The sequence below is a fragment of the Strix aluco genome, chromosome 3, assembly GCF_031877795.1.
Source record: "Strix aluco isolate bStrAlu1 chromosome 3, bStrAlu1.hap1, whole genome shotgun sequence".
In the NCBI taxonomy this organism is placed as follows: Eukaryota; Metazoa; Chordata; class Aves; order Strigiformes; family Strigidae; genus Strix; species Strix aluco.
Window position 1 is genome coordinate 119,406,088 of NC_133933.1, and position 12,501 is coordinate 119,418,588.

Below are 12,501 nucleotides of genomic sequence, written 5' to 3' on the forward strand. Positions count from 1 at the left end.
CTCCCTCAGGGCTTATTCTCCCCTCTCAGGCGGAGCCGCCTGCTCCCCAGCCACTGTCATCGACGCCGGGCCCGCTCTCTCCCCGCCGTGCCTCCTCCCCCAGCCGCCGGTTTTGAAGACCCCGGGCTCGCCCCCCCCTCCCCCCCGTCCCGCGCCCCGCCGGCCGAGGCGGGTCGGGGAGGCGGCGCCCCCCGGGCGGCCCCACCGCCGCACACAAAGCGGCCGCCCGCCGCCACCGGCCCTTCCTGCGAGCGACGCCCGAGTCCCCGCCTCAACCTGCAGCCTATGAGCGCGGAGGCGCCGCCCCGAGCGGCGGCCGGATCGGGATCGGGATCGCACCCGCCGCCGCGCACCGCCGAGGAGAGCGCCGCGCTCCCGTGCTGCCGCGTTCCGGCCCGTCCCGCGGCCGGCGCCGCCGCGGCCCCCGCGCCCGCGGGGAAAGGAGGCGAGAGAGCGGTGGGTGCCCCGCCGCTGGGGAGGTGCGTGGAAGCGCCGGGCGAGCGCTGCCGCTCCCGCCGGCCCTCCGCAAGGTGTCGCCGTCGGCAGCGGGACGGCGGGACGCGGCGGCTCCCGCCCAGTGCCCGTGTCCCGGGCCGCGGGGCCGCGGCGCGCCGCGGCGGAGAGGTGTGCGCGGGGCAGCGCGGGCCTGGCCGACGGTCCGCCCGGGACAGGCAGCCCACGGCAGGCAGCCCGGGACAGGGAGCCCGCGGCAGGCAGCCCGGGGCAGCCCGGCGCGGCGCCGACGTGCAAGTCCCGCTCGCCTGCGGGGAGGCGGTCGCTGCAGGACGATTATTCCTGACTATTGACAAAGCCCAGAGTGGAAGCGACTCCCGCGCCCAGCCACTTCCTCTATCCCTCTTTTTATTTTCATTGCCCCGGGGGGGGGGTGTTTTGCGGGAGATGGCGGCCGCGGGCGGGGGGGGTCTCCGCTCTCCCGAACGGCGGCCCGGAGGCGACGCTTCCCCCGAGCTCGGGGGCCTGGGTGCTGCGGGGAGGGGGCGGCACAAAGGGCCAGCAGCCGCGGCGGGCTCCGCGGGCGGGCGCGGAGCGGAGCGGGGGCAGCCCCGGCCCCGGCCCCCCGCGGCAGCCGGGCGCCCTCCCCGGCCCGCCCCTGGCGCTTTTGCACCGGGAGCGGGACCTCATTCTGCTCGCCGAGAATAAAGAGCGAATGGGGCTTTTGGCGCCAAATGCCAGGCACCTCCCTGCTTGTATGGAAATCAGGGAGGTGGGGTTAGGCTGCTCTCGCTTTTCTCTTTTTTTTTTTTTTTAATGCTCTCCTCCCCGGGTGTGTCAGCTTGCTTTTTTTTTTTTCCCCTCCTGCTTTTTTTTTTTTTTTAATGCCTTTTTGGGGGGTTAATAATATCCAGCAGCTTCAAAGCCAGCCAGTGACAGTCATCTGTCTGCAAGCAAAGGGTGAATGCGGAGGCTTGGGCCAGCCGCGGGGGCCGGGCGGGCTGGCGCTCAGTAAAGTGCAACATACAAGATCATCTGCTTTTTTTTTTTTTCTTGCTTTTTTTTTTTTTCTTTCCCCTTCCCCCCTGCCACTCCTCCCCCTTGCAACACCCACCACCATCACCAAGGAGGTAAGAAGAGGAAGCTGCAGGGTCTGGGCTTCAGGACAAAAACCCAATCAAATAAATACAATTCCACATCGCATTTGAGTTGCTAAACTAGGGAGGATGGGAAGGGAAAGGAAGCGCAGGGGCATTGCAGTGTGTGAATGGGTTTTTCATTGAGCAGAAGAAAATCCTGGAGGATATTTTTGTTTTGTTTTGGAGCTGTCGCATTGAGATCGCCTGTGTTTTGTAGGTGCCTCTTTACTGCTTTGCATTTTAAACGGTTTAATGTATTTCACGAGTAGAAAAATGTACAATACTGGAAGTGATCAGGGGGCGGGGCAGGGGGAGAGCAGCTGAGCCGGGCTCGTTTCTTTGCATTTCATCATAAGGCTTTTAATGGATTTTTTTTTCCCCTTTTGGTCTGCGTTTCAGCGTCAGCTGTTGTGAACCCAGCAGAACCATTTCCCTTCGCGTTACCTTAACCGAGCTGAAGGGAGACGCTGAATGTCTTTTTTGGACTTATAGTCTTCTTTTTTTTTTTTTTTTTTTAATGTCTGATGCAACTGAGGTCTCGGAAGAGGAATGGGGCTGTGGTTGACTGGTCGTGGCTAGTGAGTGGGGGGTCCCGCCGAGGTAAGGGCAGCAGCGTGCATTTTCCGGAGGTGAGAGGGCTGGAAAGCTGGTGTGTTTGCAGGAGGTTTGATTGCATGAAGTGGCAAAATGTGCAAAGTTGTCCTTGCAACCTCTCCGTTGCTCTTACCTTAAACTGGAAAAGAGGGGGAGAAAACTTCCCGTACCTTCTTGGCAAATCAGGAGGCTTTGTTGGTGGCGCCTGGGTGGTTTTAATGCATTTTTGTGCGTGAGATTATTACATAAGGTTGATAATTTCTGTTGCTGCTGGATTTCCCCTCCTCCTCTCCCCCCCCCCCCCCCCCCCTTGTGTTTTGTGCGGATTTCTCTGGCTCGCTTTGAGTGAATGAACTGGCGATTTGCGAAGTTGCAAAGAGCCCCTCCGCCCCCTTTTTTGCATCCTTCTCTCTCCCCTTTGCACTGCTCCGCAGATGACAAAAGGAGTAAACTTCCTCTACTTTTGCTGGCATATTAAGAGCTCTTTCTGGAGAGATTACGGTATCAAAGCCTTGCATCTGCCTACAGTTACTCTTCAGTTTTGAGCGTTTGAAGCAGTTTGGGGAGAGCAGGCGAGTGCTATGTGCAAAAAGCACAGAGGTGCTTTGCATCTTTGCTGTACCTTGCCGGTTGGTTTTGTGTCCTCACGGAGCGCCGGGGAAGGCGGAAAGCTTTGCATGGGGGAGCACTACCTGATCGCTTTTCTTTGAATATCTTGAGTCGGGAGGAAAGGTGTGTGAGATGCATTTTTTCTCAACTTGCAAAAGGTTCCTGCTTTCTTGGTATTGATGGGATTATTTTTTTTTTCCTTCGGTTGAGAGGGAGTCACATAACGTGTCTGTTTGTTTCTTCGTGTTTTAATTGTGGTTGGTTTTTTTGTTTTTTTTTTTTTTTATTATTATTTTTGGTTTAGTTTCAGGTCTTGGGAGAATCTCTCTTCTTCCCCTTGGTGGAAATACCCATAAAACCTGTCTCTAAAACCATTGCCCGACCCAGGGATCAGCAAGAAGAGACCCGTAATGCCAGGAATGGTCAGTAAAAACCCAGACCTCGAGTTCGACTCTTTGCAGCCCTGTTTCTACCCGGACGAAGATGATTTTTATTTGTGCGGGCCGGACTCCGCTCCCCCCGGGGAGGACATCTGGAAAAAGTTTGAGCTGCTGCCCACCCCTCCCCTGTCTCCCAGCCGGGCCGGGCTCCAGGAGCACCCCCCGGGGGGGGCCCCGGTGCCGTGGGGAGGGGCGGCCCTGGGGGGCTGCCGCCCCGCCGACCCCCTGGACTGGGCGTCCGAGCTGCTCCTGCTGCCCCCCGAGGCCGACCTGTGGGGCGGCTCGGACGGCGGGGACTTCTTCGAGACGGGCCTCGGCGTGACCAACAACCTCAACTCCATCATCATCCAGGACTGCATGTGGAGCGGCTTCTCCGCCCGCGAGAAGCTGGAGCGGGCGGTCAGCGAGAAGCTGCAGGGCAAAGCGCCCGCCGCCGCCGCCCCGCCGCCGCCCCCGGGGGCCGCCGCCTCCGCCGCGGGCAGTCCCGCCGCTGCCAGCGGCCGCGCGGAGCTGGGCGGCGCCGTGCCCGAGTGCGTGGACCCGGCCGTGGTCTTCCCCTTCCCCGTCAACAAGCGGGAGGCGGCGGCGGGCCGCGCCGGGGCGGTGGCGGTGCCAGCGGCGGGCGGCGGGGCTCCGCGGGGCGGCCGCCCGCCGCGCCCCGCCGGCGACAGCCGGGCCAGCAGCAGCTCCGGGGACGACACCCTCAGCGACTCGGGTAAGCGCTCGCCCTACGCGGCCGCCGCGTCCCCGGGGCGGAGGGGTGGGGGGTGGCGGCGCCGCCCCCGGGCGCCCATGGCTCCGCGCCCCCGCCGCGGGCCGCCCGGGGGGGGGGGGCCGGCAGGGGCGGCTGCGGCCCGGTGCGGTCCCGGGCGGCGGCACCGAGGTGCGGGGCGGGGCGCGGGGCGGCCGGCAGGCGGCAGCAGGCGCGGCGGCAGCGGCGGGGCCCCGCGGCCGGGGGCAGCGGCGCCGGGGGCGGCCGGTTCCCGGCCTCCCGGCCTGGCAGCGGCGGGGCCGGAGCCCCACCGGGCGGCAGGCCCGGCTCGAGGGTGCTGCGTGGCGGCGGGGGGACCCCTCGGGGCTTCCTTACCTTCTCCGGCCCCCCGTGGCTGGCGTGCCCCATCCCAGCGGCCGTGCTGGGAGGGGGCTGGTGGGCAGAGCGGGCTGCCACTGCCACCCTGGGGAGGGGATTCGTGGGGGAGGACAGTGCGTGCTTTTAGGCGAGATTTGGGAAGGCTGGAGCAGCCTGGTGACCCCGCAGAGCGGCGCTTGCGCTGACAGAACCTAAAATGCCCGGAAGGGTCTCCTGTCCGTGCCTGCAGAGGGGGGTCCCCTTGGGCTGAAACGTGGTTTCGCGTGTGTAGACGAGCTGGTCCGTGTGACCATCGCCATAAAGTTGGTGATCCGTCCCGGGTTTCAAAGCCTGCTGTCCCTTTAATGTCTGGTTTGACAGCTTTGGGTGAGGAAGCACTTCCAACAGCTGTCTTCTTGGCAGTGCACCAAGCGCCGGCTTAAAGGGTCCCCGGCTGGAGCAGCTTCACCTTCTGCCTCAGAACAAACCCAGCGATTGTTTCGTTTTCCGGCTGCTTTTCTACCAAGCAGGGGCTGTGTTGTGGCACTGTGCATGCCTTTTGTACCGCAGCTCTACAATTCCGCTCAAAATACATACATTCTGTCTAAAAACTCTTTACTGCCGTTGTGATTATGTGGGTAGTAGCCCCGCTTTGATTGAGAATTAGAAGTTTTTTTTAAAAACCCTTATTAAACTTCCAGAAATCACTGTTCTTGAGTCATTTCATGTATATTACATACTTTTCCAGATCTATATCTGACTACACATGGTGGGCACACCCTGTTTTTGCCATAAGTTACTTCACTGTGCTTTTACTGTGCATATTTTGTCAATAAATACATCTGGGTTGATACTTGTTCAGAGTATTTTCTGTGAGAATAACGTCTGTTTTATTTTCCATTTTCTGTTACCAAAAGATGATGAAGATGAGGAGGAAGAGGATGAAGAAGAAGAAATAGATGTTGTGACAGTGGAGAAAAGACGCTCCTCCTCCAACAAGGCTGTTACCACCCTTACTATTACAGTGCGTCCTAAAAATACCACTTTTCCATCAGTCAGGACACAGCAGAATGAACTGATTTTAAAGCGTTGCGCACCAATTCACCAGCAGCATAATTATGCCGCTCCTTCTCCATACATGGAGAGTGAAGATGCTCCACCGCAGAAAAAGTTAAAAACCGAGGTGCCCCGTCCAGTAAAACCTATGATCCAACCAAAGTCAAAGAGTTCAAGTCCTCGAAACTCTGATTCAGAGGATAGTGAACGTCGACGCAACCATAATATACTGGAGCGTCAACGGCGTAATGATCTGCGGTCAAGTTTCCTCACGTTAAGGGACCATGTTCCAGAACTGGTTAAAAATGAGAAAGCTGCAAAAGTTGTGATTTTGAAAAAAGCCACTGAATATGTTCATTCCCTCCAGGCTGAGGAGCAGAAGTTATTGCTAGAAAAGGAAAAATTGCAAGCCAGACAACAACAATTGCTAAAGAAAATAGAATACAAGCGGACTTGCTAAACTTTTTTTTGTTCTTTTTTTTTTTTGGCTGACCAGGACAGTCATTGCCACTTTGCACATTTTTGATTCTTTAAAAAAAATTGTGTTTTTTGACGTTAAGAATGTTGGTTTTACTTTCAATCCAGTCCCTGAAGTAATCGACAAAACTATATTATCCGGGTACGGAGCAAATGGATGTTCTTGCAAGGAGTTGATTGCAAGACTACCAAACAACAATGGACTGCCTTTGTTTTTCTTCTCAAGAACTGTAGATGGTGGGGATTTTTTTTTTTTTTCAATTGTTGTGAGCATTTGGAGCTGCTGATGACATCTAGTTGAGTTTTAAAACGTTCATTCCTAAGTTTTATGGTGCTTATGTTCTAACAGATGTTACTTTAGGGGTTGGCATTTTGTACCCCTGTGGGAATTTTCTGTAAATACCATCTACACACTTGCCTTTTGTACATGTCTTGGGTTATGAGAGGTGGCTTTTGCTACCAGTATTAGACTGGAAGTTCATACCTAAGTACTGTAATACCTCAATGTTTGAGGAGCATGTTTTTGTATACAAATATATTGTTAATCTCTGTTATGTACTGTACTAATTCTTACATTGCCTGTATACTTTAGTATGATGCTGATACATAACTAAATTTGATACTTATATTTTCGTATGAAAATGAGTTGTGAAAGTTTTGAGTAGATATTACTTTATCACTTTTTTGAACTAAGAAACTTTTGTAAAGAAATTTACTATATATGCCTTTTCCTAGCCTGTTTCTTCCAGTTAATGTATTTGTTCATGTTTGGTGCATAGAACTGGGTAACTGCAAAGTTCTGTGTTTAATTTCTTCCAACGATGTACATTTAGTGCTGCGTCTTATAGCACTTTGAAATACCTCATGTTTATGAAAATAAATAGCAATTACATAATGTGCCATTTACTATTTTTCTTTTAAATGAAGTTCTTACAAGTTTCTTTAACTTTGCAATGTACATGAAATACAAAAACATGGTCCCATATGCTAGGCAGGACATTTCCATTTCTGGTTTAAAAGTAATTGTAGTAAGAACAATTTTCCTATTCTTTCATGCTTTCAGATGTCTCTTGTGAAGTCAGGATCATCCCAGGGGACTGAATGTACCACAGTTAATGGAAAGACTTCTGTGTCTTGTGAAGACTTTCTGGAATATCCACTGTTTGCAGAGAATTGTGAGGGATCAGAAACGGCTAGCATGCTTCTGCTAAGGGACTGGCCTCAGTGTGGTAGATGGGTGGAGAAGTAAATGATGGAGGTACACTTGCTACAGCACAGAAAATGACATACTTGTAGTAAACAAAGGTCTTGACTAATGTTCTTGTTTGCATTACAAAAGGCTTACATCCTCAAAGGGGTCCATCATTGCATAGGAGAATTAAGTTCTTGTTTGTAGCTGAAGATCCTGTTTGTTACTACTTGTGCTAAGTTAGTAAAACTAAAAATCCCAGGGAAGATGCAGAGCTCTGAAGCATCCATCAAATGAACAATGAAACTTGGCAGGTGGTCCTCTCAAGAGGTGTGCTGGCATTTGGTATGACAGGAGCAAGACATAGGAGTCTGTGAAGTATGTTTGGTCATTTGGTAAGCTCCTTGAGACCAAGGAGTTCTTTTATTTTCTAGTCTGTACAGGTATTTCTGACATTGTCTTTCCCCACAGTGAACCTGAAAAATAAGGTATGCCTTAATGACCAAATGGCCAGTAAGTAGTTTAAGGATAACTTGCAAGGAGCTAGTCTGGGACATCTGCCCCTACTTTAGCCACAAAGGAAGTAACTTGCTTGGTGCTGGAGGTAAAGAACATCTCTATTTGCCACGAGGTAACAGAGTTAAGAGCAGTACGGGTGCAAAATCACCACACTAATGGATGTGCCGTATGTCTGTGCCCTACAGCAGCTTGTTCGTGTACCCATAAGCTGTGCATTTTTGGGCCCCAGGCAGCTTCTCTACCAAGAACACTGGGAACTGTACTTACTAATATTTCAGTGCAGTAAATCCAGATCCTTAACAGGCAAAAATGTTGAGATTCAGCTAGGCCTACACAAGTTTATGCCATTTGAAGAACTGGCCTGAATAGACTTAATATCTGCTAAATTCGGACTCAAGGACCACGATCATTCCATAGAATATTTGTTTTCATTGCCTTCATGTGGACTTGATCATGCTTCTTCCACTTTCCCAGTACAGTGAAAAAACAGTAAAAGACAAAGCCTGAGCAGAGACAGTTGGTGTGGACAATCACAGGGTACATTTAATTTTACTAGCTACAACAAACAGTTTTCAACCCCCATTTTACTAGCAATTTTTGTTGAACTGCTGTTGTACTGTTTTCAAACAAGGTACAAGTCACATGAGTCTTCTTGAAGGAGGAGGAAAGCTTTTCAAACATCCGTTGTATTTTATTTCTAACCTGTGCCTGCTTGACTTCCAGCAAGGGCTTCTTAACATGAGTTTACAGTTTAGACTCACTATAACATTAAAAAAAAAAAGTTACAGCTGTATACTGGCCAAATACTTTCCTAGCAGATACAAATCATGTTTTGAATAAAAATCAGAATGATCTGTCACTGTCTCTTTACAGTCTAGGAATGTATCGTCTAAGGATTGAACATGCAAAATTGAACAGAGATTTTTCCCTTCCCTTCCCTTCCCTTCCCTTCCCTTCCCTTCCCTTCCCTTCCCTTCCCTTCCCTTCCCTTCCCTTCCCTTCCCTTCCCTTCCCTTCCCTTCCCTTCCCTTCCCTTCCCTTCCCTTCCCTTCCCTTCCCTTCCCTTCCCTTCCCTTCCCTTTTCATTTTTTGACTACCATGACTGACACAAATTTTCCTACTATCTGGAATTGTCCTTATTGCAATCCCTGTCCATTGCCTCCTGTCTTTTTGTGTTTAACCTCCCAGAAGAGTCTGGCTCCACCTTCTCTGTAACCTTCCTTTAGGTAGTTGAAGACAGCAATTACTTCTCTTTTCTCTTCTTGAGACAACCCAGTTCTGTCTTGTATTGTTATGGTATTCAAGCATTTAGAGTATAATAAAGGTGTCAAATACTCTGTTTTGTTTGGATATTCACAAATCCCATTTGAAAGCTTCTTTTCCAATGTGCAAGTCTTGGTCTGATCCTTTTGAATTAGTGATAAAGGTCCAGCTGATGTCAATGGAGATAGAATCTGGCCCCATATGGTTCAGAAATTCTCCCATACTGTACTGTACTGTTTGCTGCTATATATTGTACTACCAGTACTTCGGGTTTCTCTTTTTTTCAGTACTTTGGGTTTGTCTTTTTTTTTTTTCTTCTTTTAAATAACTTTCAGGAGTTAATATGTTTGTTTTCATATTGCTGTAGGGAGCAAGTTGTGGAGGACAAATGTGTTTGTAAACAAAAATCTCAGTTGTAGGTTGTTATTTAAATTACAATTGTTAAATAGAAGATAGTGTTTTTTCATTCTTTTGCATTCACATGATAAAAAGAATTGAGAAGTGTAGGAAAGATAGCTTTTGAAAAGAAGAGGTAAACAATTCATTTAGTAATATTTTCTGAAAAATCAGTACCCTAAAGGGTACATAGAGAAGGACAGAGACTTAGCCACAACAGTAACAAAAGATCCTTCTGCACGCATATCTACAGTGAAGGGTCCGTGACGACTCAGTCAAATAATAATTGAAATAATATTCCTTTTTTTTAATATACATACCTACATTTGCATAACAAATGCAAACATAGCTGTCTGGAGAATCTGTTAGAAAATATGTCAAGCATTTAATAAGTGCTTATTAAAAAGCGGGTATTGCCAATTCCTGAAGGGAAAACTGAATTAGATTGATTGCAATCTTATCTGATCTCCTATAAAAATTCCCAAGTTCTTTTTCATAGAAGACAGAATCTGCTGATGGAATCAGATGGTTTCCTCCCAAATCACATATCCCAGAGGATGGTCTCCTTTCTCATTTCTGTTTATTTTCTGAAAAATACCACTAAGAACACAAGGGACTTGAAACACCAAAATGAAATGATTCCTCCATAAACTAGTGTAAGTAAAACACTGGTGGGAGAGCTTAAAAAGGTGAAATGTGTTAATGATGTCATTACCACTAAGTCACCTGTTGCTATGAGTGTGAAGGAAAGTGCATTTCTCAAACCCCAAGCTGCTATTATAGCAACTTATCACCAGGTCTTGGCATGACTGCTTGAGAGTTCATGATGTGTATAATTTGCAGAGGGTACATTTGCTCCTGGTAAGTATACTGATAAACCAAGCCAGCATAAAACGACTTTAAAAGGATTCCATTCTTAAGCCTGAATTTCCTGGCTTGTAGCTGGTTTAAATCAGAAGATTTAATTTTATTTAAAGTTTTAAGTTCAAGATCATTAATTTAATGACTTTTTTATGTACCATGTTGTTTATCACACTCTTGGCAAGTGCTTCATGATTTATACCTGTATTCCTTTCTTTTCCTTGTCTCCATTTCCCCTTTACTTTTTCTCCTTCCCCTTTCTCTTGCCCTTTGTGCCTAAACTACATGTGGTGTCTCTTCTCTCAGGAGCCCAAAGCCATCAAATTTAAGGGATTTGGGGTGTCACAATGACCCGTTTAAAATAAGCAGGGATTTCATTAGAAACCCACAGCACTTCCAGAAACCTCACAGGAAAGTAATGGTGCAAACGTGGAAGAGAAGCTGATTGTAGGGCCAGCACAGTGGTTTTTGCTGCAGCACTTCTGGCTACTACTGGAGCATTGATAAGCAGAGCACCATCTTGCCTCAGCAATTGCCTGAATTTAGAGCCCTTGGTCTGTGCCTGGACAAGTCTGCACTTCTGCTGGGCTACCTTTTCCAATCTGCCACCATACGCTAGTTTTTGCTGCCTTCTGCTTGTGCTGACCCTGCAAGGAGGCTTGGTCACAGCAGAACAGGCATTTTGCTGTTAGGTTGCATGAGGTGATAATTTCCCTTCCTTTGAAGGGGATAATTTCCCCTTCTTTGAAGAAAAACCATTGAATGATTTGGGTTGGAAGGGTCCTTAAAAATCATCTAGTTCCAACCCCCCTGCCATGGGCAGGGACACCTTCCACTAGATCAGGTGGCTCAAAGCTTCGTCCAACCTGGCCTGGAACACTTCCAGGGAGGGGGCAGCCACAACCTCTCTGGGCAACCTGTGCCAGTGTCTCACCACCCTCACAGCAAAGAATTTCTTCCTTATATCGAATCTAAATCTACTCTCTTTCAGTTTAAAGCCATTGCCCCTTGTTCTATCACTACATATCCTTGTAAAAAGACCCTCCCCAGCTTTCCTGTAGCCCCCTTTAGGTACTGGAAAGCCTCTATAAGGTCTCTCCAGAGCCTTCTCCAGGCTGAAGCCCAACTCTCTCAACCTATCTTCATAGGAGACTTGCTCCAGCCCCCTGATCATCTCCGTGCCCTCCTCTGGACTCACACCAAGAGGTCCATGTCCTTCTTATGCTGAGGGCCCCAGAGCTGAACACAGTACTCCAGACTGCACAGAGATCTGTGATTCTCATCCAGCTTCGTGCCCCTACTGGCCAGATCCTTCTTTCAATGAGATTAATTAGATACAGATTTGATCAACATTTGACCCAGAGAAGATAAAATGTCATCTTCATCTCTGAGCTGTGAAGATTCATTGTATGCATCCTGTATGTATAGATTGACATACATGCTGCATGCACACAAGGGATTCCATTTGTGTTGATTCATGAACCCTGCTAAATAAAGCTGAGTGTGTATTTTAAGAGTAACAGGACTGTCCACTTTGAAGAAAAAGCAAACAAAGGTATTTTGTTTTCTGTATTTATGATCACAATATGATGCACCTAAATAATGCAGAAATGAAAAAAAAAATGTAGCTACAAAGTAAATACAATTAATGGCAAGTATTTTTTAACTCCATGATGAAATGGATGGGTGTGTAGACTTATCAGACTTAAAATTTATCAGACATATAACTGAATTATGACCTATTTGTTACTAATCTCTGAACTGTTGAGTTACATTTCATATGCGTAATCATTGTTAGGCTCCAGTATTACAGCTGCTCTATTTGTGAGCTGTGTCATTTGCCATGATATAGTTCTTCCATCTGACATTATGTAGATAAGTGGAGACATTTTCATTTTACAGTAAAATAAGATTATTTCTTTTTTCTTATTCTATGCTCCCAATTTCCCAAACTCATTTGTCTGTTTTAAGTATTCACTGCTTTCTATCTGCTTTCTATCTTCTATACTGCATGCATTTAGGGAGAAGAACTATCTTCTGTGATACCTGTCTGAAGCTGAGGTTAGATTGTGTTCCTGTGAGTTGCTATATCAATCATTACAAAATTATGACAAGTCATATTGTCCAAAAGAACAGTGTCTAACAGCTAAACATAGTGTAGTTTTATATTACAGGTAGGATGAGTCATGTTTTCTGCACCTGTTTAGTTATACCTTCTAATCTACAAGCATTACAAGCATTACACAGTTCCAAGTACCTAGCCGCTTAGCTTCCTAATTCTCCTTATGCAGTCACCAGAGAGACACAGGCTCTTCCCAGAGGACAGGTCAGAGCATCTACGTTGGGAACAGGCCCAAACACTGCTCTGTACTGTGGAGAAAGAGTGATTACAACGTGGAATGGGTGATTACATGAATTATTTAAGGACTTCTTCAT

The 12,501-nt window shown here is 48.4% G+C and overlaps 1 protein-coding gene across 3 annotated transcripts; it reads left to right on the forward strand.

Annotated features, from left to right (window-relative positions):
* Positions 1 to 345: 345 nt before the first annotated feature.
* On the forward strand, positions 346 to 6,733 carry MYCN (MYCN proto-oncogene, bHLH transcription factor). 3 transcript variants are annotated; one of them, XM_074820086.1, is made up of 3 exons: positions 346 to 479; positions 3,100 to 3,950; positions 5,222 to 6,733. In XM_074820086.1, exons 2-3 carry the CDS (start codon positions 3,206 to 3,208, stop codon positions 5,818 to 5,820), a joined length of 1,344 nt encoding a protein of 447 aa, XP_074676187.1. In that variant the 5' UTR covers positions 346 to 479; positions 3,100 to 3,205; the 3' UTR covers positions 5,821 to 6,733. The 3 variants fall into 3 exon arrangements, with proteins under 3 accessions (XP_074676187.1, XP_074676188.1, XP_074676189.1); XM_074820087.1 differs by having other exon boundaries at positions 402 to 456; XM_074820088.1 differs by lacking the exon at positions 346 to 479 and adding an exon at positions 1,037 to 2,192.
* The last annotated feature ends 5,768 nt before the right edge of the window (positions 6,734 to 12,501 follow it).

What these genes read in the sequence shown, in the direction of transcription:
- MYCN (XM_074820086.1), top strand. Translation starts at nt 3,206, where the DNA reads ATGCCAGGAATGGTCAGTAAAAACCCAGACCTCGAGTTCGACTCTTTG. An exon ending in CGACACCCTCAGCGACTCGG is followed by an intron (nt 3,951 to 5,221) that starts GTAAGCGCTCGC and finishes TGTTACCAAAAG; the next exon opens with ATGATGAAGATGAGGAGGAA.